At 41.6% G+C, this 21,853-nt stretch overlaps 1 protein-coding gene and 1 long non-coding RNA gene across 4 annotated transcripts in view; one reads left to right on the top strand and one right to left on the bottom strand.

Annotated features, from left to right (window-relative positions):
- Positions 1-21,853, top strand: part of ARID5B (AT-rich interaction domain 5B) — a 117,894-nt gene that overhangs the window by 84,077 nt on the left and 11,964 nt on the right. For all 3 annotated transcript variants that reach the window (XM_027694114.1, XM_027694113.1, XM_027694116.1), the window contains 3 exons: positions 1,648-1,855; positions 4,211-4,263; positions 11,390-11,487. In XM_027694114.1, coding sequence (XP_027549915.1) covers positions 1,648-1,855; positions 4,211-4,263; positions 11,390-11,487 — 359 coding nt within the window. The remainder of the gene's footprint in view (positions 1-1,647; positions 1,856-4,210; positions 4,264-11,389; positions 11,488-21,853) is intronic.
- LOC113972743 lies at positions 4,793-21,781 on the bottom strand. Its single transcript, XR_003535986.1, has 3 exons — positions 21,477-21,781; positions 7,849-7,967; positions 4,793-5,112 (listed from the first exon to the last, which is right to left on the bottom strand). It is a non-coding gene; the product is annotated as an uncharacterized LOC113972743 (long non-coding RNA).

Genomic DNA, 21,853 nt, shown 5'->3' with positions numbered 1-21,853 from the left:
AAGAAGTCCATTTCCCAGTCCCTGCTGCATTGCCTGGGAGGAGTGAGCCTGTACCCTGCAGTGACCAACATGGAGGTTTTTCAGCAGCATCAACTACCATGGAAAACTGGAACCACTTGTCCCGTTTGGTTAGGAGCTACCACTGCTTTGTCCACCGTCTGTGGAAAACTATGGAGATGGATAACCTCAAGTCAGAGCTTTCTGCAAAGTTAATGACTGGTGGAGTATAAAGATGTTGCTTTCCCTGAGCCTGAAATGCAGGGTAGCTTTATTAAGATGAAATAAGTATATCATGGTCTTTCCAATGATATGTTTGTTATTTGTTTACAAGCACATATGTAATGCTTTATACAGCAGTTGTTTCCAAAATGTCAAAAGTACCTAGGAAGCACCTGATTTAGAACTGACAGTTCTGAAGGAGAGTCCATTGGTTGCTTCAGCGAGAGTTCCTGCTTTCCTGTGCAGCAAGATACCCTGCTGTCCTCAGCTGTCCTCCTAAAATACAAAATAGTGGCTCTTACAGTCTCCCTACTCCCTCTGGGAGCACAAAGGATATGTCTTGGATGGGGTATGGAACTGCCAGAAGGCCCCTGACAGCGCTCAAAAGCCTTGAAGGGGTAGTGCAAATCCAAAATACATGTAACCATCTCCACTATCTTGTATTAGAGGACTTCCAGTATTTCACTCGAAATGTATTGACTGCACGGTCCCAATGTCTTGATCATGTAAAGCTTTTACACATTGGTTTGCAAGGTTGCTCTTTTAATTTTTTTTGTATACACACATCAAGTGAATGCTTGACTTATAATTTGCTTGATTCAATGAGAGGATTATCTTCAGGAGGGACTGCAGGATTAAGCCAGTCTCACTGGATATTTTTCTCCATATTTGAATACTGATAAGAGGTAAAGTGGTTCCAATTTGTTGATTTCCTGACTGGCACACATCTGCCGGGCAGGCCAGTGGGAAACCTGGAGCTCTGGGACTTATGTGCTTTGGGGCTCCCAGTGTCTACCAGGACAGGCTCCAGCTACCAGCCTCTCCCTTCTGCTAAAGACTTAGGGCTGTGCTCAAGTTTAAGCCAATGCCCAAATCCACATGACTTGAGTCCATGCTACAGCAGAACCTCCACTCATGTGCTGAGAGCTCTGCCTGGGTAAGGCTTGCCAAGGTTTGCATCTGTTTTGGTGGGCCAAAGGAGAGAAAAATGTGTCATTTCAGAGCTGGCTGCTGAGCATTCCTGGAAGGGGCTGAGCACCCTCAGCTCCAAGGGTTGTCTACGGGAGTTGACAACGCTCGGTGTCAATCCTGGAACGAAGGTTATTATTAGACTTGCTAATGGCAAGTGTATGTGAGAGATGGAAGCTGTCTGTGACATAGCAATGTATAGTCATAAAAATGCAGATCTGGAGAGCATTACCAATGAGTTATAATGATTTAAAGATGTGGCTATTTAAAAATGTTGTGACTAAGATTCAGAACAAGACATTTAGCTCTATAAATAGCTTCCTTTGTTTCCCCTCAAAGACAGTCACATGGTTTGGCCTTCATTTTTTCAACAATCCATTCTGCTAGGAGAGGGTATTTATTCCTTAAGTGAAAATTAAAGGTTACCCAGATCTGATATGACATCTTTTCTTTTCCCAGGTAAAATGTGAGGCTAAGTCAGCTTTGCCCAAACCCAAGAGTAACAACAACAACAACTGTAAGAAAGGCTCAAGTGAGGATAAATCAAAGATTGCCGTAGGTGAAGAATGCAGAGCTGATGAGCAGGCTTTCCTTGTGGCTCTTTATAAATATATGAAAGAAAGGAAAACACCAATTGAACGAATACCCTATTTAGGTTTTAAGCAGAGTAAGTATCCTTTTTCTCACTTTCTTGTTGACATTTTAGAATGGTTTGGCTTCTCTGGAGAAAGCATTTGCACACGACGCCTATTTTAAAGCCTTATGGATGGGGGGGACCGTATTTATATCTCCACGTTTTCCAGTCCAGGCATTTCACTGTCTTATGCCTAGATTTGCATCTCTTCCTTCTGGGGTAGTTGCTGCCGGATATTTATAGGTTTAAATCCACTGATTATGACTAGAAATAGGCATGTTGAAAACTCTCTAGTTTTCTGTTTTGTAAATCTGCAGCGTCTGTAATGCCTTTCTTCTGAGTTAATAATATGACGTATCTTTATTGTGCCCAGATGTTCTTTATGAAAGGACAAACATTAAAGGAAGATATTTAAAGGTGGTCAAGAAAGGCACAAAAGGGATCATATTTTTAAGCCCCAGAATGTGTTTATACTTAATAAATTACTGACTTTGGAGAATATAAAACCAGACTATATCTGTTTAATACAGAATGCAGTGTTTAGAATTGCTTTGACATGTACAGTTTGTAGTGCCACAATCTGTAAAACAATTGTAGGTGGAGAAGATACAGTTGTAACCCAATTTTGCATAAATATTGCGGCACAATGTAGATCTTTCACAGTTTCCAACAAAAGCTGTAAATGGGGGTATTTTTCCTCCTTATCTATAGATTGAATGATACTTTATTTCCTTAAAGGGAAAATGCCATGGATCGAAATATTATTTACTCTAATTTATCTCCCAGATTAAAACCATGTGTTATTTTGATGAAGAATGTCAAACCTGTATGTTTTACATAACAATTTACATACCTAATAGCAATTGGCACTGATTGCAACAGGCCTCCAGCAGCCATTATAAACTTATATAACTCCAAATGATTACAGTGTTTGTCTGAAAACTGGCTGCTTGAAATGGAAGTAAAATTAATGTACTATGAACAGCTTCGTTGCATTATGCATTGATTCAGATTAAATCAAGGCCTAAGCAAAGCTCTTGATAGCTTTAAAACAGTACAAGGTTCAATGAGGCCTTCAGAATGTTTTGTGTTGAAGAAATGATTTCTTCCCCCCCCCCCCATTTTATTCTGCACTCCCTCAAGAATGGAGACAGGGTGGGCTTGAAAGACAAGCTAAAGTATTATTTCTAAAATCCCCCACCGGGGTTAGGACCCTCTGCTAACATTTAGCTGAAATACACTGAGACTTGCCTGACATTCATTATAAATTAGGGGCCTGATCCAGCAAATACTTAAATACCAAGAGTAAGTATACTGAGAAGAGCAGAAATGTTTGCAGGATGGGGCTCTGTATTTGTCCAGCAAGACTTGTGCAAACATTGCCAATATAAATAGCTTAGTGGAAAGAGGCAGTATGTACTCTGCAACAGAGCATCCCCCCGTGGAGAAAGAGATCCTGTCCTCCGTGGTCCACAGCATTATTGCTGACCTGGAGTATTTGTGGCGTGTCCATGGGGAATGAGTGTTTGTTGGTGGAATCATGCATACACCTTTCATAGGGCTGACATCAATTTTCCTTGTAACAATTAAAATAAAATAAAAATAATAATGATAAAAAATAAAATAAAATAAAATAAAATAAAAGTGAGACACCAGCAGCAAGCAGTGGCCCCATGGCCAGGATGAAAAGCACGTCAGGGGGGTAGGAGTTCTGCAGGAAGTAACAACTGTCTCCCAACACATCTTTTGAATTGAGTTGCCTCCGTGCCTCCAACCCCACAGCCATGGGCAAGGCACAACAAGCCACAGCGTAATTATTATGGTAATGCTCATTTGTGCTCCATCTGGGTTCATTCACACGGGACCCGTTAGAACGCAGCTTATTGTTCATTGATTATGGAGACCATTATCTGAGCCGCAGTAAATATTGGATATTGTTGTCTAATCGATAGGCTTTCTCTGTGAGCCAGTGTGTGGCTCATGCTTGCTTGCTAATGAAATCAGTATTAAACAAATAATTAAAAGCAACATTCTTCCCAATGAGTAATTTTTATTAGCAAGGTTGTGGAAACATGCTCCAGTCATTATACTGTGCCTCTTATCAGCAAAGTCAAATGAGCCCATTACCTTTGTCTTAGTGTATTTTTCCAGTCCTGTTAAGGAATCTATAAGTGTGTTCTCTTATATGTAATTAAAAATATATATAGTATGGGCTAATATTTACTCCTCAGATTATGTAAATACCTCTTTGGAAAATGTTTCACGGGAACTTTTTCAGGGGCTGTAAGCTTTTTTTTTCTCTATTTTTTTTAACTGTTTAATTTACATTTCTTTGAAATATGTTGGCTAATGCAATGCTTATCTAAATACTTATTGTCCCTCTAACAGTTAACCTTTGGACTATGTTTCAAGCTGCTCAAAAACTGGGAGGATATGAAACAGTAAGTGTTTAAGTAACTTAAATGAAATAATTGTGCAATCTAACTTTTCCCTGTTAGAAAAAAAAATGTAAAAGCAAACAATCATTTGCTGCATTTTAGGCTAGCTGTACACATTGTGGGTTTACTGGACCATTTTTGGAAACAGTCCCAATTAGTTCCAGGTTTGGCAAAATTGTAAACTTGTCGTAAAAACTACAAGTGGAAAACATATGTAACTCTTCCCTGTCAAGGAAATTAGTTAGGTCTGTAATTTTTTCCCATGTTGAGAAAGGGCTATTATTGTACAACAAGCCAAGATTGCATAAAAGAAATTTCACTTGGCAACATCCCTGACATCTGTTCATGTCTAATATGGGAAATGTATTAAAGGCTTTCAAAAGTAATCAGCATTGTCCATTAAGGAAGAGTATGCTGCAGAATCTTCTCTTATTCCAAGTGTAAAAGATCTTTATTAGACTAGGGTCAGTACCACATAAACAGGAAGTTATCAAAGAAATTCAGAAAAGTCTCTGACACTTTTTATCAGTTAACCATATCTGACAAGAGCAGTTTATTTTTAGCTCACAGGAAAATTTGATGGCCACGGATTTTACAGCATGTATTTTGAACCAATAAAATATTAGAGCAACAAACTTAGATTAAAATCTTGAAATGAGAAGAAAGAGCTGCATTAATGTGGCACACTGAGATGACATCTGTAATAAAAAAACAATTGACATAGGAAGATGTCGTCATTGGAAATATTTTCTTTGCACACAATGATCAGATTAAGTTGTTCAGTTCCTGCCGCAGTTGGATGAAAGAAATTATTTTTGCTTTGTTTACGAAGTAATCTGGGACATATCTGTGCTGTAGAGAAATGACAAGAAGAAACGCACTATCAAGAAACTGAAAGTCATTCAAACCAAAATGCAAAACTCACTGTTTTCCTTCCATACAATAAAGCACATTGTTCTGTACATCAGCAGCCCGGGCCGGTTAGCATGGGTGTGCCTGGGATTTTGTGAAACATGAAATATAACATTCTCAAAAAAAATATATGCTTGATTTGGCTTTTATTGTTCTTCTATCTTTCATTAATCAGCACATACCATGCTGATGTACAGGGGTGTGTGTAGGCGTGCTCATGGGTATGTATGAATGAAAAGCTGCCATAGATAGATCGTTACAGCAATTAGCAGAATTGCCATGAGTTGTAAAGTGCAAGGAAAATGAGGGCTAAAATCTTGAATTTGATGCAGAGCACTAGGAAGGCCAGGAGGGAGATTGAAAGGCAAGTGGTGTGTCCAGAGTGCTCGCCCAGGGAGGCGAGCGATTTGCACAGCGATGTTTCAGGTCTGCATGAAGGGATGAAGTATAGAAGCAGGGATGCCAAAGTGGTGGCTTGCTGGAGAGACCTGAGTTTTAGTGCCAGCAGGAGAGGGATGAATTTAGGGATGTGGGAGCAGGTGAACCCCTGTGCCTGGGGCAGAGCAGGAGTAGGATGGAGAGTTTGTGAACACAAGGCCAGGGCCAAAGAGCTGGGTCTGCCAACGAAAGCAGAAATGTGAGAGGATCAGAGGGGAAGAATCACATATGTGATAATATCATCCAGAGTATCTTCAGTCTATCCTTGTCTCAGACCTCCTGTCCTTTTCTCAGAGACAGATATTCTCTGTTGTTTAGGGACATTTGTCTCCTTTGATGAAAATGTACCAGTGGTGCTTATTCTTCATAGAGAGTAAACTGAGCAATTGCTTGCTGGTCAGTAAATGGCAAGGCAAGCATAGCTCATGCCCTCTGACATACCTGTGAGCCCAGCTTTGTTTGGAGAGTGACTCTGGCTGAAATGATGGGTCTGATCCTGTTTATATGATGTGAGTGGCGTCTGTGCTCTTGGCAGGTGAGCTGAAGCTGGAAGGACTTCTGTGATGCAATTTAAGTCGTGAATGGAGCATGAGGTTTCCTGACCTCATTCTCATCTGTTAACAGTCTCATCCTTAATATGGATCTGCCTTTGCTTTGAATTTCCTATTAAATTGATAGCTGTTGCAATACTTTGACCTGTGCACACCCTTTTTTTTATTATTTTATGGCCAGTTGATATTCATTGAGTTTGCCAAGCTGCATTCATTTGTATATATTTTATCATGGTGAGCACTGCTGAGAGGCTTTTGTGTTTGATTCGTGTTTCATTTTTCACAAGGCAGTGGATGGCTGGGGTGACATGTACCTCAGTATCAGTTCTAGGATCTTAGGCAGGTCTACTTAGATGCAGACATTTCAAGTGAGTGCTATAATTCAGTAATGACCAGAATCCACTGCTCACACACAGTACTACTATCTGTCAGTGAGGAGAAGTCATGTGCAGAGCAAAGGCTTTCTGAAACCTACCCTGATTAATACACATTTATCTCTATGGACCCTTCCATCTGGCTTGAACAAACCCTTTGTCCGTTATAAGGGCTTCACCATCTTTAACTTGTTTTAAAATGTCACAGGTTTCTGGTTTGTGCATTGAGATAGAAATAGGTCTTTTCTCTTAGAAGTATTGTAAAGAAAAGAATATTTAGAAGTAGATATTTGACTTTAGCATGTGACAGTGATTTTATGAACAGGAAACAGATAAAACATTGGTTAAAATGACATATGGAAACTTAGAGTGTTTAGATGACTAGTTTTTCTACTAGTAAGAGTAGAAACCTTCCCAGTTAAAGCAGTTGCAGACTTTATATCCTTGTGTTTGACAGAACAATGATAGTCTGCCCATTTTCAGTTTTATCCACTGCCCTGTCCACCTTGTCCGTATATAGATGTTTCAGTGGGGTTTAAAAAACATTTTTGAGAAACAAGCAGAGGTGATGTGCGGTGTTTTCCAGCTTCTGCACAGATTCACAGAACAGTGCAAGACCTTTGAGTCCAGTCCTGTTTGGATAAGGATCTAAAAGTGACTGAGAACAGCCAGGGATTGGATTTGAGATGCAGAGAACAACTTTCTTAGCCATCTGTCTGACTTTCCTTTATTGTCCTGTGTCAGGGGCTGGAATGGATCCAGTGAGGCTTGACAGAGAGCATTACCTTTGCATATGGGATATACCTGCAGAATATCTAATAGTGTCAAGTCATGATTGTGTGTCATAAAGGGTTCTCCAGTCGGAGTACACATAAGAGTAATTTCTCCCCCTTTTGATTACTAATTCTTAGTTAGTTGTCATCTGTAACTGTGTAATACCACACTCCCTTGTACTTCTTGTTGGACATAATACAGGCTTAATAAAAATAGCAACCCGTACAAATTAGTTTAAGTCCTTAACAGATGAAGCTGTCTCTTTGGAGTAGGTGGAATCATGTTTCTCTTAAACAAAGATATGTGAAACGAGCATCTTTGTTACTAATAATAGGAGAGTGCATTGGAAAGCTCTCTCTGTAGCAGACCTTCACAGTATGAATGGTTTAAAATGTCCCCAGATCACTGAGTGAAATACAAAACATTCAGAGGGGCTCAGCTGCAGTGGCATTTAACAGCCATTGCGTGGAATTCTGTCACCCTAAGTCAAGTGAGTGAAAGATGCAGATATTCATGGATGGGAAACTTCCAGGATTTACCTAAAGAGTTGTCCTTGGCAAGTCATGAAGTAGCATTTTTTCTTTGAGCCAACATAAAAGAAGTGCCTTGGCATGTTTGCAGAAGGCTGTGCTGCTGAATGGACTCTACCTGGAGATGTCTTAGAAAGATAAAGGGTAAAAAGAAAATTAGGTGGAGCTTAACCTTTAGTGTGTAGCAGCTTAGATTTTGCCAAAGATCAGTGGGATCCCATTTAGCTACTGCCTCCTGGAAGCAACAATAAAGTGCTTTAGTTTTTAAAAATGAATGATTGACACATACAACAGTCCTATGTCTGGGCAGGCCCAAAGAAACTGATATATCAGTGGAATGCAAAGCTACCTGAGTTTGTTTCATATAGAGCTAATACCCAGAGCTCTGTTTTGAAGAGGGCTGTGAACATCACGTACCATGACCAGAAAATTCCTTATTATGTTTGCAGTGGGAAAAGCAAGAATCCTTTCAGGAGGAAGGGAGCTGGGATTGCAGTGCTGAAGACCTTAAGCCTCCAGTTTTTTCTGATTGGGAAAGATGTCACAGGAGTTTTCAAAGATGCTGACTTCCAGTGGGTCCAGCTCTAGGATTGTGAAGCTGTAGGTTGGAGCAAATTGCTAGAGGGCTCTGCAAAGCAGACTGCTTTAAAACTAAAGCCAGCATTGGAATGGGAAGCTGTCAGAGATGGCAATTGCACTGGCCTGTGCAATTGCCTTGATTAATAGGTCAGTTTGGAGCATCCTGCACTTCTAGAAACGTGGCAGGCATTGGGAGGTATGTATATACTGGTTAGGAGTAGGGAAGAACAAATTGGAAAACTAATGCAGCAAAGGCAGAGAATTTTGGTGGGAACCAGAACTGTAAGCAAAGCATTGCAAAGCATTACCCTCCCCAGGAAGTTCTTGGTCACTGAGGTGGCTGGGAGGAAATGGTATGAGAAAGGAAAGCAGTCCTCAATTTGGATGTGGTCAGCATGGGCATCCAGCTTGAGCAGAGCTGCCCTATATGACAGCAGTGAAGTTTCCTCAGTGCAGCATTTTGTTCAGATTAAGAGTGTAATTAATCAGTTCCTTTAGTCCTTTGAAGTTTATTAAGCATAAAAAATAAACTTTCCAGAGCAGGAGAAAATTCAACCCCAGGCTTTGTTAGAATAACAATTGTTTCGGGGAATGTCAAATTTAAACTTAGCTCTGTATGTAGGAGGCACAGCTCTGCTAATTGTCAAGCAGCTCTAGTCCACTGGAGAGGTAGAATTAGATAAAGCTGGGCAAATGTTTGTGAAAATACTGTTATTCTAAGCAGCATAGAGGAAAGAGACACCAAAAATGATCGTGGGATTTCAAAGAGATTCCCTTTTCCCCTTAAAGTAGGTTATGTTTACTGGTGTTCCAGCGTGAGTATCACCTCTTGAGTCAGCTCATGGTAAACAAGACCAAGGCTCTAAAGTTAACATTTTCCTTTTGAAAATGGAGACCATGCTTCTTAGTCACATTGGGATATTTAAAAAGGGGGCTTGCAGTAGTCCTCTTGCTAACTAATCCTTGGCTTTCATTTAAAGCTCCTGCACAGCAATCACTGTTCTTAGCCAAGGCATCAGGTCCTGGCCCACAGCCTTGCAAGCCAGCCAGGCTGTGCTTGTCAGAGGGCCAGAGCACAGACCCCAGATTGGCTTTGTGCACCTTTGTTCCCCTCGTCTGTGAGCCTGCCAGAGACTTGATTTAATATAAAGCCACTTGCAGCAGTCCTCAGGGGATCTCTGATTTTTTGGGAGCTACAAGAAGGCAGCCTAGGTGGCTGTCTGGCCGTGCCTCTGTCCTCTGCCTGTCCTGAGTGGACTGGTGGAATGTGGGAGGCAGGACCAGAGGTAGCTTCCCATCCAGGCATTCCTCCACAGCAGGGTACTTGGTCCAACTCTCACTTGACCTCTTGGGTTGCATAAAGTGCATCCATTCATATTCTCAGGATGTGATGTTCTTTATGGCTCATTAGGACTCCGGTTCTTCAAACCCTTTAGTAGTAATAATAAGTAGAAGTGTGGGTAGCCTGAGAAGGAGACAGCGTAGGAACTTAAACCAAATAGGCTTAGAGATGAACCTTATCTTCAGATGAGCGTTTGATTTGTATTTAAATAATTTATTTGTACAGATTTTATTCTTGAATTGCTTGAATTCTTGTGTCTGTGGTCTCTAGGTTTGCTACAAAAGACAGAAAATAAAATTAATGAATGAAGTCGGTTCATGTAGCTTTAAATAAGGTTTAAGATAGAATACTTTTTTTTTTCAAGTATCTATAGATGCAAACTATGCTCAGGTGCTAATAGTGACTTGACAGTGCTGCTGTTTTCTGGAGAACTCCGCAAACAGTAAATTTGAAGAAATTGTAACATTATCAAATGATAAGTCTCCAGCAATGCTTTTGGCTCTGGAGAATAATTTCTGCAAAGGAAGGATTTTCCTTTTGTATTGAGCAAAAAAGAAACACCTCTTACCCTGTACTATCTGATGATGGTAGCTATCTCCTCTTGTTTAGATTAAAATTACAGGCCTCAGATTGCAAGTTGTAATATTTGTTTTCTTCTGATTGCTGCCTTTAGCTCCTCAGTAAACGCCATTGACTGCTCTGTGGGTAACTCCGAAGAAGCCTCCAGGGCTGAATATATTAAATCCACAGCATTCCACAGAAAATGACAAAATTCTCCCCAAATTGCCCCTACAGTTTTCCACCGGCCTTCTTTATGAGCTGCAGGCAAAAGAGGGTGATCTGTTGTGCTTGTCCTATTCCTGTTTTTCTTCCTGTTTTAAATATAGAGGAATATATAAAATAATGAAGTGGTATTCAGAAACAATCCTTTTGCCAGGTCTTCCATCTGTTATTCTGTATAATCCTAATTTCTGTACAAAAAAACAGAACCATGGTATGCAACTCAATATGTTACAAGATGTTTATTTTCATCAGCATGGTCCAATAAAGTATATAGCTCAAATATTAACATTGGAGTATGTTAAGATTTCATTAGTATTTGATCTATATATTTTACTGACATAAATGGATAAAAATAAACAGCTTGTAACATACAGAGTTACGGACTATGCTTTTGTGGATTTTCGGAATTCTGTGGTGGATTTGGGTTTTGCAGCAGATTTATTTTCTCTAATTCAGTTAAAAAAACTATGTAATCGTTATTTGTGCTGAGTATGGTTTGAGCTTCATTTTCATAATTCACCGTGGGATTTGACTGCATAACTTCTGATGGTTAATGACCCCGTATTGATTGAAATTCTCTTTTGCGAGTCCGTATTGCTTGTGACTTGATAACGAATCAGTCAGATCACTCCATTTTAGACAGAAAGAAAATAGATATAGTGCTAACTTACAGAAAAAAAAAAGACACCCAAAGCTCTGTGCACTCTGTATATTCTGTAGGGGCTTTTATAGTGCTTGTAGTACATGCTGTTCTGAAAGTGTCATACATGCATTTGTTGTTGTGAACTCAAACACTGTAGAATCTATAAAGATGCAAGATTAAATTTTCCATTGCCATTTTTACAGATAACAGCCCGTCGACAATGGAAACATATTTATGATGAATTAGGTGGTAACCCTGGAAGCACAAGTGCTGCTACATGTACTCGCAGACATTATGAAAGGTAAGATAACAAATCTGAAATGTTTGTTTAATAATGAAAAAATTAATTTGGAAAGCCTTCAAAGCATTTTATAAAGAATTAGAGAAAAAGAGAAAGAGGCTTCTTAAAGATATAGTAAATATTCCCCCAACAGTTTAGTCAGATAATCCATTGTAATTTAAACCAGAGTGTCTGTCTCCAGTGACTAAATAAAACAAGCATCTGATTTTTCTTTGGTATATATCTTAATTTTTGCAACAGCTTTCCAGTTAAAGAAGCTGAAAAAATGAGCAAAACATATTCAAGGAAAAAATAAGAAATGACAGCTAATTGATGCAAACACTTGTCTTCTGTCATTTTTTAGGAATACCAATTAAGCAAACTGTGGTTGTGATCAAAATAATGGGGTGGCCCACAATGCAGGGTGCTGTTAATGTTGTAGGTCATGCCGAGCGTTGCATTCCTCTTCTTCATTGCATTCCTTCCCTCCTCCCTGCCTGCGAGCTGCTGCCAAACACTCTTTCTCTGCAGCCATTGTTGCTGGTCAGAACTGTTGATTTCTTATTCTTCCCATGTAGATAATAACTTCCAGGGCTTGTGAAGCCAGCACACATTGAATAAAATACTGGAAACTGGAATGTTGTTTTGGTTTGGTATGGTTTTTAGAAACAACTCTCTTTTTTTTTCTTTCTTTCTTTCTTTCTTTCTTTTTTCTTTTATCTTTATTCTTTCTTTTTCTTTCTTCTCTTTTTGTTTTTTTTTTCCTCAGACAAGCAAATGCAAATAAAAGCTCAGCAATTTCAGGCTCAGATAAGGAAAGTCCAGTCTGTTGTTCCTGGGCATAAACAAGTTACTTTGCTGGTCAGGAAGAGACTGTACTTGCCTGTGCGGAAAGCAGCACGGCTGAGCTGTGCTCAGTGGACAGTTTTGCTCCTTATTTTAGTGCCTTCCATGTTGGCCTCTCCAAGGGACGTACTGCCATCCTCATGGGGGGGGGAATTGATTGTGCCCATTTACAGGAGACACCTCCAACGGAGGGGCCAGGGTGCACAAAGGAGTTGCATGTAATGAATGCCACTATAAAAGTTAGAAGCTTTCTGGAGATTGAGCCAAGCAGCAGAACAAGCTGAGTGAGTTGCTGCGCATGTCAGGAGGGGCTTTTCCCTGCCCTCACACTGCAGACAAATGTTATAGATTGTTTTATTGACTCATCAGATTGTGGGTATTCAGCTCTTCCCCTCCGTCATTACAGCCCCAAGAGTCTCAGGGCTTCCTCTTGCACCCAAGCCAGCTGATGAGTTTCCAACTGGCAGTCTGGCTCTTCCCTCGCCAGATGTGCTTTGGAGGATGTTATTTGACAGAGGAGACCCAGGCACACATAAGCATTAGGTCTCTGCCGGTTTAGGTCGCAGAGGGAGCGAGCGTTGCTGAGCTCTGTGTTGAAATCCTGGAGTCACCGAGAGCACGCGTCTCTTGTAGTTGTGGAAAAATAAATGAACCATTCCAAATACTCCATGAACCCCTGTCTCTCTCTTCTGCTTTCCTGACAGTGTTTCATGCTAGTGTTTTATTTTTTTACATGCAAACGCCCTGAATTGCACTCCCCTTCCATGCATAGAGACTCATCTTTGTGACTGACTCAGCAGTTACTCGGGGTATGCTGCAAAGTGCCACAAAACCCATTGTGCTCACTAGAAAACTGGAGCAGACTCACGATGCCTTCAAGATTGAAAAACTTTTCCAGGCTATCCAAAAGCAGTTCCGCTTGCCTTGAGCCAGTCTGAGGAAAGAGTCTTTTAGTTTATGGTTAGATTGGTCTTGGTACACCAGAGAGCTCAAATCTGAGTTCTTGGATGGCAGCCTGTCGTGTAGTTCTGGGTTATGTCTGATATGAGGCAGCACCTATTTTCCAGGACTCTGGGAGGCTGTCAGAAGATGGCATTTGGAGAAAAAGTCTTGCAGGATTTTTAAGTTAGCCCTGAGCTTACCTAAGATATGCTTTACCAAATTTGGTCTGAAAAACCAAAACACGTATACAAAAAACCTCAGTGACTCATCCAGTCTCTAATTTTCTACTGTTAGATGCTTTTTTTCCACCACAGGAAAGCTGTATTAAGCCTCAGACTTGGAGAAAAGTAAATGAAATTGTCATGGTTTGTTTCAGCTGGTAATTCTAACTACAGCACCTGTAAATGTAATGCTCATTTATAGCCAAAGTGCTCAGATGACATTTAATCTAAAACTAGAACTGCAGTGCAGGAACACACGCTCATGATTCAGGACACACATACATTTTCAAACTTGATTGTGAGCTGTAAAGCTAAACTGGAAATTGAATTAAGCTGGAAAGTAAATGCTGAATAAACCTCATGATTTTTCCTTTTTGAATCCCACTGGCCTTTCCTTGCTTACTAGAGGCAGAATAGGCAGTTCCCTGACTTCACTGACCCTGGTGCTGTTTGACTTAGCCTTGCCATTCATCTCTACAACTACATCTCAAGGGTGTCCATGTTGTGTTAGCCAGCTCTTTTCCAAGGTGGCAGAGGAACTCCTGTTTGCACTGGCTTTAGCATACCAAGGCTGTTTAGGTGGCAGCCACTTTCAGTGACATCCTTAGGATGCTGAGGAATGGAATGGCACGTTATGTCCCAATTCAAGCACTGCATCCCACCTTCCTGGCCTCTCCAGGTTTCCCTTTGAAAGGTGGAATTTTACACACGACTTCAAAGGGCAAAAAGAGAGAGAAAAACCGAACGTCAACAACAACCAACCAACCAAACAAAAAACCAAACACAAACCACAAAAATTGGAGAGGGCAGAATTGTCTCTCTGTCTAGCAAATCCCATGAAGAAATACTGGTTTTGTCTGAAGGTGTTTATAACCTCTACAAAGCCACCATGTTGCTGCAGACTCATGGTAGCAAGGATGCCAAAAGCTGAAACAAAGCCAGATTTAAAGGCTGTGGGGAATGTATTGCTCTGCATCCCTCTGTTTGGAGCAGAACTTGTGGTGGTAGCTGCTGGTGTGCTATAAGTAGGCAGAGTGCTTCAGTTGGGGCAATGTTTGCTTTGTTTCCCTGGTTAAAGGGAAAGAAAGGTTTTTGTGTGCATTTTCAGCCGATTCATTTATCATATAATATGATTTGTGTTTCCAGTAACTGGTTTCATTTTAAAACAAGGCAAGGCTGCCAGTGTTTCAGTAAGTGTTATTTGTATATTAGTTAGACAACTTTTGTTTTATTAATGAGTATAATAATGAAAGTGCAGGTTTCTGAGTAGTAGCAATGGGTGTTTTTATTTAAAGCATAGCAGGCATCGCATAATGCCAGTGAATGCGTTATTGTCACTGTAGGCATGGCTGGTCTGGACCTGCCTCTGATTGGGTTATTCCAAATAGGCCCAAGCACTTCATAAAAATGTCTTTGTCAGCCTAGTTTTCCTTCCAAACCTATTCATCTCTGTCAGTTTTTAATATTAGTACCAGGCTCTTGGCTATAGTCCATTAGTACTGCACTTAATTGCTCATGTTACAGATGATTACCAATATAAAAAGCATTAATGTTTTCCCATCGTGAGGCTGTGCTCTGTGCATGACTTGGACCGTACAGAGCTTATGTGTTGTTATTGTTGTTGTTGTTTTGGTCGTTACTTTCTTCATTTGTGCTCCTTTAATGCACTTACCTTGCACGGTCACAGAAAGCCAGAGGCGTACGTGGTTAGTATGAGCTGATTCAGCCTGCACCGTTCCTGTGAAACTCTTACAGCCCTTGTCAGTACCCTACATCTCTCTCTCTTATCGAGAAACCCTCAGAAACGGCTACTTTTCTGCGAAGCACTCTTCTCCGTGCTGTCTTCCCCTAATAAAGCAGATGTGGTTTTCACATGCAGGGTTTGAGGTTTCTTTTCGCTTTTACACAAAACACATGATCAGCAGCTTTAATTTGCTGGCATGAGCAATAGGCTGTGTTTCTGCAGTGCTGATGACGTTGTTGTTAGGGATTTTTCATAAATATTACACCACCACCCCCCCCAAAAAAAACCCAACAAAAAAACACCAAACCAAAAAACCCAACCTGCTATTTTGCAAGGTATATAAAGTACCCAATAAAACGAATTGAACAAAACAAAAATCCTAGCAGTTGCCTGTTGGGGCTTTTTTCTGTCTCCAAGTCTGGCTGTGATTTGTCTTGGTTTCCTCCAGAGCAAGCCCTGTGCACGAGCTGTGCACAAACACGCATGGGCTGGGGAATTGTGGTGTGCAATGGCATACAGTGACTCTCCTCGGCTTCTTTGGTAGACAGACATCCCTGTGTTGGAAGGTGTCATGGCAGGCAGCTGGACCATTAGCCTCCTGACCTCTGTGGGTGCTGCAGGAAGCTGGGCTCCCTCGGGATCTCCAGCAGGGATGGACCCAGAGACCCCCACGGGCTGTGTCCTGCTCTTCAGCAGTGTCTCATATCCTGGCCCTCACGAGTCGCACTTGTAAAGCCACTGTGTCCTGGTCAAACCCAGCTGGAGAAGGATTTATTAGGCCTTGTGTTCTTGCCAAATTCAGGCAGCTGCGTGGGAGAGCTTTCTGCGGAACCACAACCACTGGGAACTTGAGGAGGAGCAGATAGGTGAGATGGGTTGTGGTTCTTCACAGTGGGGCAGGGTGGCCGTACCCATGCTTTGGACACTGACTTGTGCAGGGTTTTATTCTGGCTGTGAGTGTGGCCCCTGGGTACTTGCAGAGCACCCTGCACATCTGTCCCTTACCAGGGGACTAAACCCCAGGAGATACAGTGTCTTGTGCAATTCAGAGCCCGTTCTGCCATTTTTCTTTCTAAATCACTCACATAAATATTATATATTACCAGAAACACAAGGTAGGTCAAAATAAGTCCTTTACATGGTTTCCCTTTAACAGCCGTAAAGTCTGTCTACCCTAAGGATATTGTGCAGTAATTCAATATGCAAGAGAGCCCTGTGTTCCATGCAAATGCTGTTTGGTTTTGTTAAAGCATTTGGATAACTTTGGTAACGTGTAAGAATTTCAGTGGAGTTTTGTAAGAAATAGCAGCCAATTTTTAGAGAGAAAAAAGCGCAGGAGGCTCGTATAGCATCTACATGAAATTGCTTATGGTTATCTTTTAATACACGTTGTAATTAATAGAAGGTTTTGATTTACACTGTTAAGTGTGAAAACATCCTCAGGCAAAAATTAATCAAATGTTATGTCATGCTGTAAACTACAACTAGCTCTTTGTTTGACCCAAAAAAGACTTGCCAAGCAACAGTTTTTTCTGGTTGTTTTATTTTTGTCTTCACCCCACTTCCCTGCCCCCCTCACACTTCAGCTAGTCCCAGACTCCCAGAAAACTTCACAAGTTGCAAATTGTCTCAATAGTTTTCCATCAAGCACGAATTTAAGCCTGAAGATAGATGAGGTGTCTCAGTTCTCTCTTTTTTTTTCCTGGGTTTTTAGTTTGGAGTTTTTTTTCTTTTTGATAAATAACAAGAGGTTTCTACTTATGATTTTCTGCCCTCAGGGCTTTATCATTAAGATTAAATAACTGCACTCTCAAGCATACCACTGAACAAACATCTTTTCAATTATGTGAGTAACAGATGCTTTAACAAAGGAACTATTGAAAATTCAGAAAGCTTCCCCCCTCCCCAAAATTTAAAAAGTATCAGATGACAGAGGACCGTAATTGTTTACCATTAAAACAGATCCTTAGCTGTCCGTTCAAAACATCTGAGAACACACATATTTTTCAAAATTTCTGGGGTTTCAGCCTCAGAGACTTACTGGCCAGCACTGAAGTCAGCAGGAGTCCTTGGGTGCAAAGTGCTGGACAGTCAGGCACTGCCTTTTAGTGCCTGGAAACAGATGATCTCTCTCCTGGTGGGGAGTTGTTTTCCCAGCTACCTCCTGCCTTCCACCCAGGAGTTTGTCCTAGCAGAATAGTGGCATGCCATGTCCCGACCACTGCTTTTGGGGTCCCAGCACGCCCAGTCACCAGGCTGAGTGCTTGGAGTTGGTCAGTGTCACACCTGGTAACCTCACTTTTTGACATCCAGGAGTAGGAACAGGCTTGACACAAGTGGACAAGCCCCTTTTCCTTGCTGGGAGCTGAGTTGCCCCAGGAGGGTGCTGCACAGTGGGAAACGTGCCATTCTCCTTTGCAGGAGCAGCACCAGTGATGAAGAGTAAGATCTTTCCCCTCAGGTTCCCCAGGGCTGCTGGGTATCTCCACCTTGTACTTCAGGATTTTGCTAACATGGCGTGAGTTACCCTGGTTTGTTTGGCTTTGAGCAATGGAGATGTGACTCAGAGCTCCCAAGGGAGGGTCAGCAGGATTTTGGGGTCTCTCCAGGAGACCTGCACCCCACAAGCAGTGCAAAATGGCATCTGTAAGCTTGTCTTGAGCATAGGGACCAAGCATTGCAGGTACTCTATGAACCTACCAAACAAAGTGCATGTCTTTAGATGCAGAAATGGTGACTGGACAAACAGAGGCTTGTAGCAGTTTTGATAGAGTGACCTGAGGAAGCCGCTCTGTGCCCATCACCTTTCCTTAGAGTCTTTCACATGCAGTAAATCTGCACCAAAGGCAAAAGACTGGGGTTGTTCATCTCCTCCTACTGAGCCTGAGGAAGTGCCTGAGCTTCCCTCGCCTGGCCGTGCAGCTAAATCAACAGCTGTGTTTGTAATGTCACTAATTTCCAGTTTACTTAAAACAAAGTGTCTTTGAATTCTCTTACAGCAGCGCAGTTCCCACCTTTCAGCAGTGAGCCATTCTCATTACCCACCAGCACTCCCAGTGGGCTGTGAGGAAAGTTGTTGATGAAAGGATGAAAGAGCCATTTCTTTAAGGAAGGAAAGTTCTTTGGAAAGAAAATTGAACTCAAACATATTTTGTCTTCGCTGATAAAATACATGCCAGTTTTGTACTTCAGACAAATGCAAATCAAGCCACTGCTATTGTGTTCTGCACAAAAGCACGTGAGGCTTGCTTTCATAACCCCTCCATTGTACAATGCAATCCAGGGAAATCAGACTTGAGAAACACTCTGCTTCATTTCCTCAACGTATTTTATATTTCCATTTTGGAAAACAGACTGAGACCTTAAAGTTTGGGTTATTCCTTTCCCTTCTTCACTGGGAATGTGTCAGTGGTGTCCAGGAGGGCTGCCTCCTGCTCCTGGCTATCCCCACCAACTGATTGCTGATGAAGGTGCCTTGTTTCCCTTGCCTACACTGACACCAGTGCTCCAAGATTTATCCTTTTGAAAAGCATCACAGTAAAAAAGACAAGACTTCTCTTGGGATCAGAGCTCAGGCATTCCTGCTGGTCCCTTAAAACAGCTGAATTTTTGCCCCTGAGTTTCTAGGGGACAAGACTCCGGTTTCTCTTGCCAGGGTTACTGATGGGGGCCCCTTTACCCCGCAGGGGCTGTTACCAGAGCTGCCCCAAGCTGCCCTGGCTTGGTGGCCACTCCTCCCAGCCCTGTGCTTGGACCCTCTGGCTGCAGGGGCTGTGGGCAGCTCTGCCCGGCTGCTGTGGGGACCTCTTGAACCAGATGGTTGCCCTCTGGAGCCAGGGAAACCAGCTGTCTTGTCCCCCAGCTCCAGAGGAGGGAGTTGGAGCCACTGTGGCCTAAGGTGCTCAGGAGGAAAGCCGTTTCCCAAATTCCTACCTGTTAAGAGTCCTATTGCCTGTCCCTTTTCAGCGGTTTTGAAGCTCTAACAGCTTAATGTTCTCATGATTTACATTAGCATCTAATCCTTGCATAATCTCACTAATCCCTTGGCCCCAAGATATCCATTGGCAGTGAGTTCCATGGGTTAACTGGTTGCTGGATTCATTTGGTGGAGCAAATTTAAATCTTTTTCCATTCCAGTTGCAATTAGCCTCCTTAACCTGGCCAAGCATGCGAATGGGGCAACATCTCCCAAGGAATGGGCTTTGGTATTTTAAGTCCTTCCAAGATTATTCTTGTGGCTGAGAGGCTCCATTGCATGCTATTTTGTGTTGGACTTGAAGCCCTTGAGAAAGTACAATGATGTCAATGGGAGACGTGCTGGAATATTTTATTCTGCCAAAAACAAAACAAAAATAAACACTGAAACAGAGACATAAAAAAAATATTGTAGGGGCTGTGCTGAGCTGCCTCCTTCCCTCCTTCACCCTGTGTGTCCTGGGCATATGGTTCCTCTCTGGCCCCAGAGCCCCGTCATATCCATACACAGTAGGGAGAATTAAAGAGGAAACTGGCAGCCTTAACATTTAATTTCCTTCCTCTTTCTGGGCTGGTCAGATCCTTTGCATTATTGTAACTACTTTTTTTATCATGCCTATAAATAGATGTGCTCTCATGTGTCCTGTGAAGCAAAGTCGGGCCAAAAAAGTCATTCATTCTGCATAATCAATACATGTAGTGGTTATTGGCTCAGATGAGATCTTGTGTTGTTAGTTCTGTAGCTGGGAAAAAAATGTTGACTAATAAAGATTAAGGGCTTTTTTTTTTCCTTTTATGAAATGCTAATGATGAAGACATGTTTGATATACTGTGAAATACATTTCTCTAATGTGAAGTTTCTGCTTTTTGTTGGGGAAGAGATTCAGTCCCTGGAGGATTTTAGAATTTGTAAATATAAAATTATCTGCTTCAGTGTTTTTTAAAAAAACGTTGGCAGAAAGCCAGATTACTTACATTACTGTAATAGATTTGCTGACCTCTGACATCTGCTGCAGAGAAGTACATTGAATTTTTCATAATATCAGATGATGCAGATCTAAAAACTCAGTACACTGCACCATTATTTAATTCAGGACTTACTAAAAGAAAATCTTTTTTTGAGTAGCAGTTTATACGTGATTAAACTTAATATTGCCGATTGTAATAAATCAGGATTAGTATAGTACTGATTTGTTAATCTAACTTGTATTGATTTTAAGTTGTCTTTATTTAAAAAAAAAAAAAGAAAAAGACTGGCTTTTCACAGTGACTGAATTTAATAAGAAGCCCTGTGATAGCAAAGACTCCCCTACTGTTTCTGCTCTTGGCTGGAAAATGTTATTCTTGTATTATTCCAGGAAAAAAAAAAAACCTCATGCTGCTAAAAATCTGCTGCCTGTGGAAAGATTTTTTTAATACACTAGTGCTTACATATTCTATTTATGTTAATTGACTTATAAATAATACATTTTATTAATCTTAATATTGGAATCTTGATCATGATAAAGACCCTTTTTTTTGGTCTTCCCTCAGGCTCTACAAGTAAATATTCTTTGGACCACGAAATATTCCCCCTCTTTTCCTTTTTTATGAATACTTTGATACTTCCCCCCCCGTCGTGAAATACAGCCACAGTTCAAAGCAACGGAAAACACGGTTGTTGTTTCCAACATACAATCTATTCGAAGTACCTCAATCCAGTTTTTTTTTGGACGTTGTCTTTGCTTCTCCTTGCGCAAAGATTGATTAAATCTTACCTGCACTGCAAATATTTGACCAAAAAAAAAAAAATCTCATGCTGGTTTCAGACATGTCACATTCTGCTAAACTATTTGGCTAACAGCAGATCGCATTCTTCCGGTGTTGGGCAATATTGACCTTAAATTGGCTAAGCCGGCTGCTTTCATGGCATGTGAGCCGGCTGCTTACATGTTCCGAGAGCTGTATTAGCTTTATTACTCCTGCGCTATAAAAACTTCTAATAATCAAATGATAAGATCATATCCTGTGGGTAATTGTGTTGTACCATGACAGGATAACTGAAAAAACATTCAGTGAAAATTGCAACCGACGGAAATCTCTACGTGAAGCGGCAATTGCTGGCGTTGCTGGGCTCGGTGCAGCTCTCCGGGGTCTCGCAGCCCTCGTTCCTGCCCGGCTCCTCGCCAGCCGCCCCCAAAAGCCACCTTGGCCACAGGGACCGGCAGCCCGCCGGCCCTCCTTTCAGGCGAGGAGGGGAAAATCCTAGAACAAGCCGTCCTTGTGTTTTGACTCAGTTTTACCTTAGTCATGCCGCCTCCCCGATACACGAAACATTTAATTCCAGATTTCCTGCCGCTGGCTCCAGGCCGCTGACCGGCGATGTGAAATGTATTTTTACTGCTGTCGGCCTGCCAACTGCTGAGCTCAGTGAAAAATAACTAAAATGAAAACCTTGTACTCCCACATGAACCCTTAAGATCAGAAAAGGAAATTTAAGCCACGGTAACTAATTAGCGCCCAAGCTAATGAGTTCTGGTGAGGTGCAGAAGCAGGAGGAGGAGGAGTTTGTGTCCCGCGTTACCCTACAAGGCTCGGCGGAGAGCACGCGAGCGGTGATTAATTGTGTCGGCCCAAGCCTTGCTCCCGTCCCGGCCGGAGCCACGGGGTTAATCACTTG

Source organism: Neopelma chrysocephalum, unplaced genomic scaffold (assembly GCF_003984885.1).
Source record: "Neopelma chrysocephalum unplaced genomic scaffold, ASM398488v2 Primary Assembly neopelma1_96, whole genome shotgun sequence".
In the NCBI taxonomy this organism is placed as follows: domain Eukaryota; kingdom Metazoa; phylum Chordata; class Aves; order Passeriformes; family Pipridae; genus Neopelma; species Neopelma chrysocephalum.
This window is presented reverse-complemented; position numbering and strand designations above follow the sequence as displayed.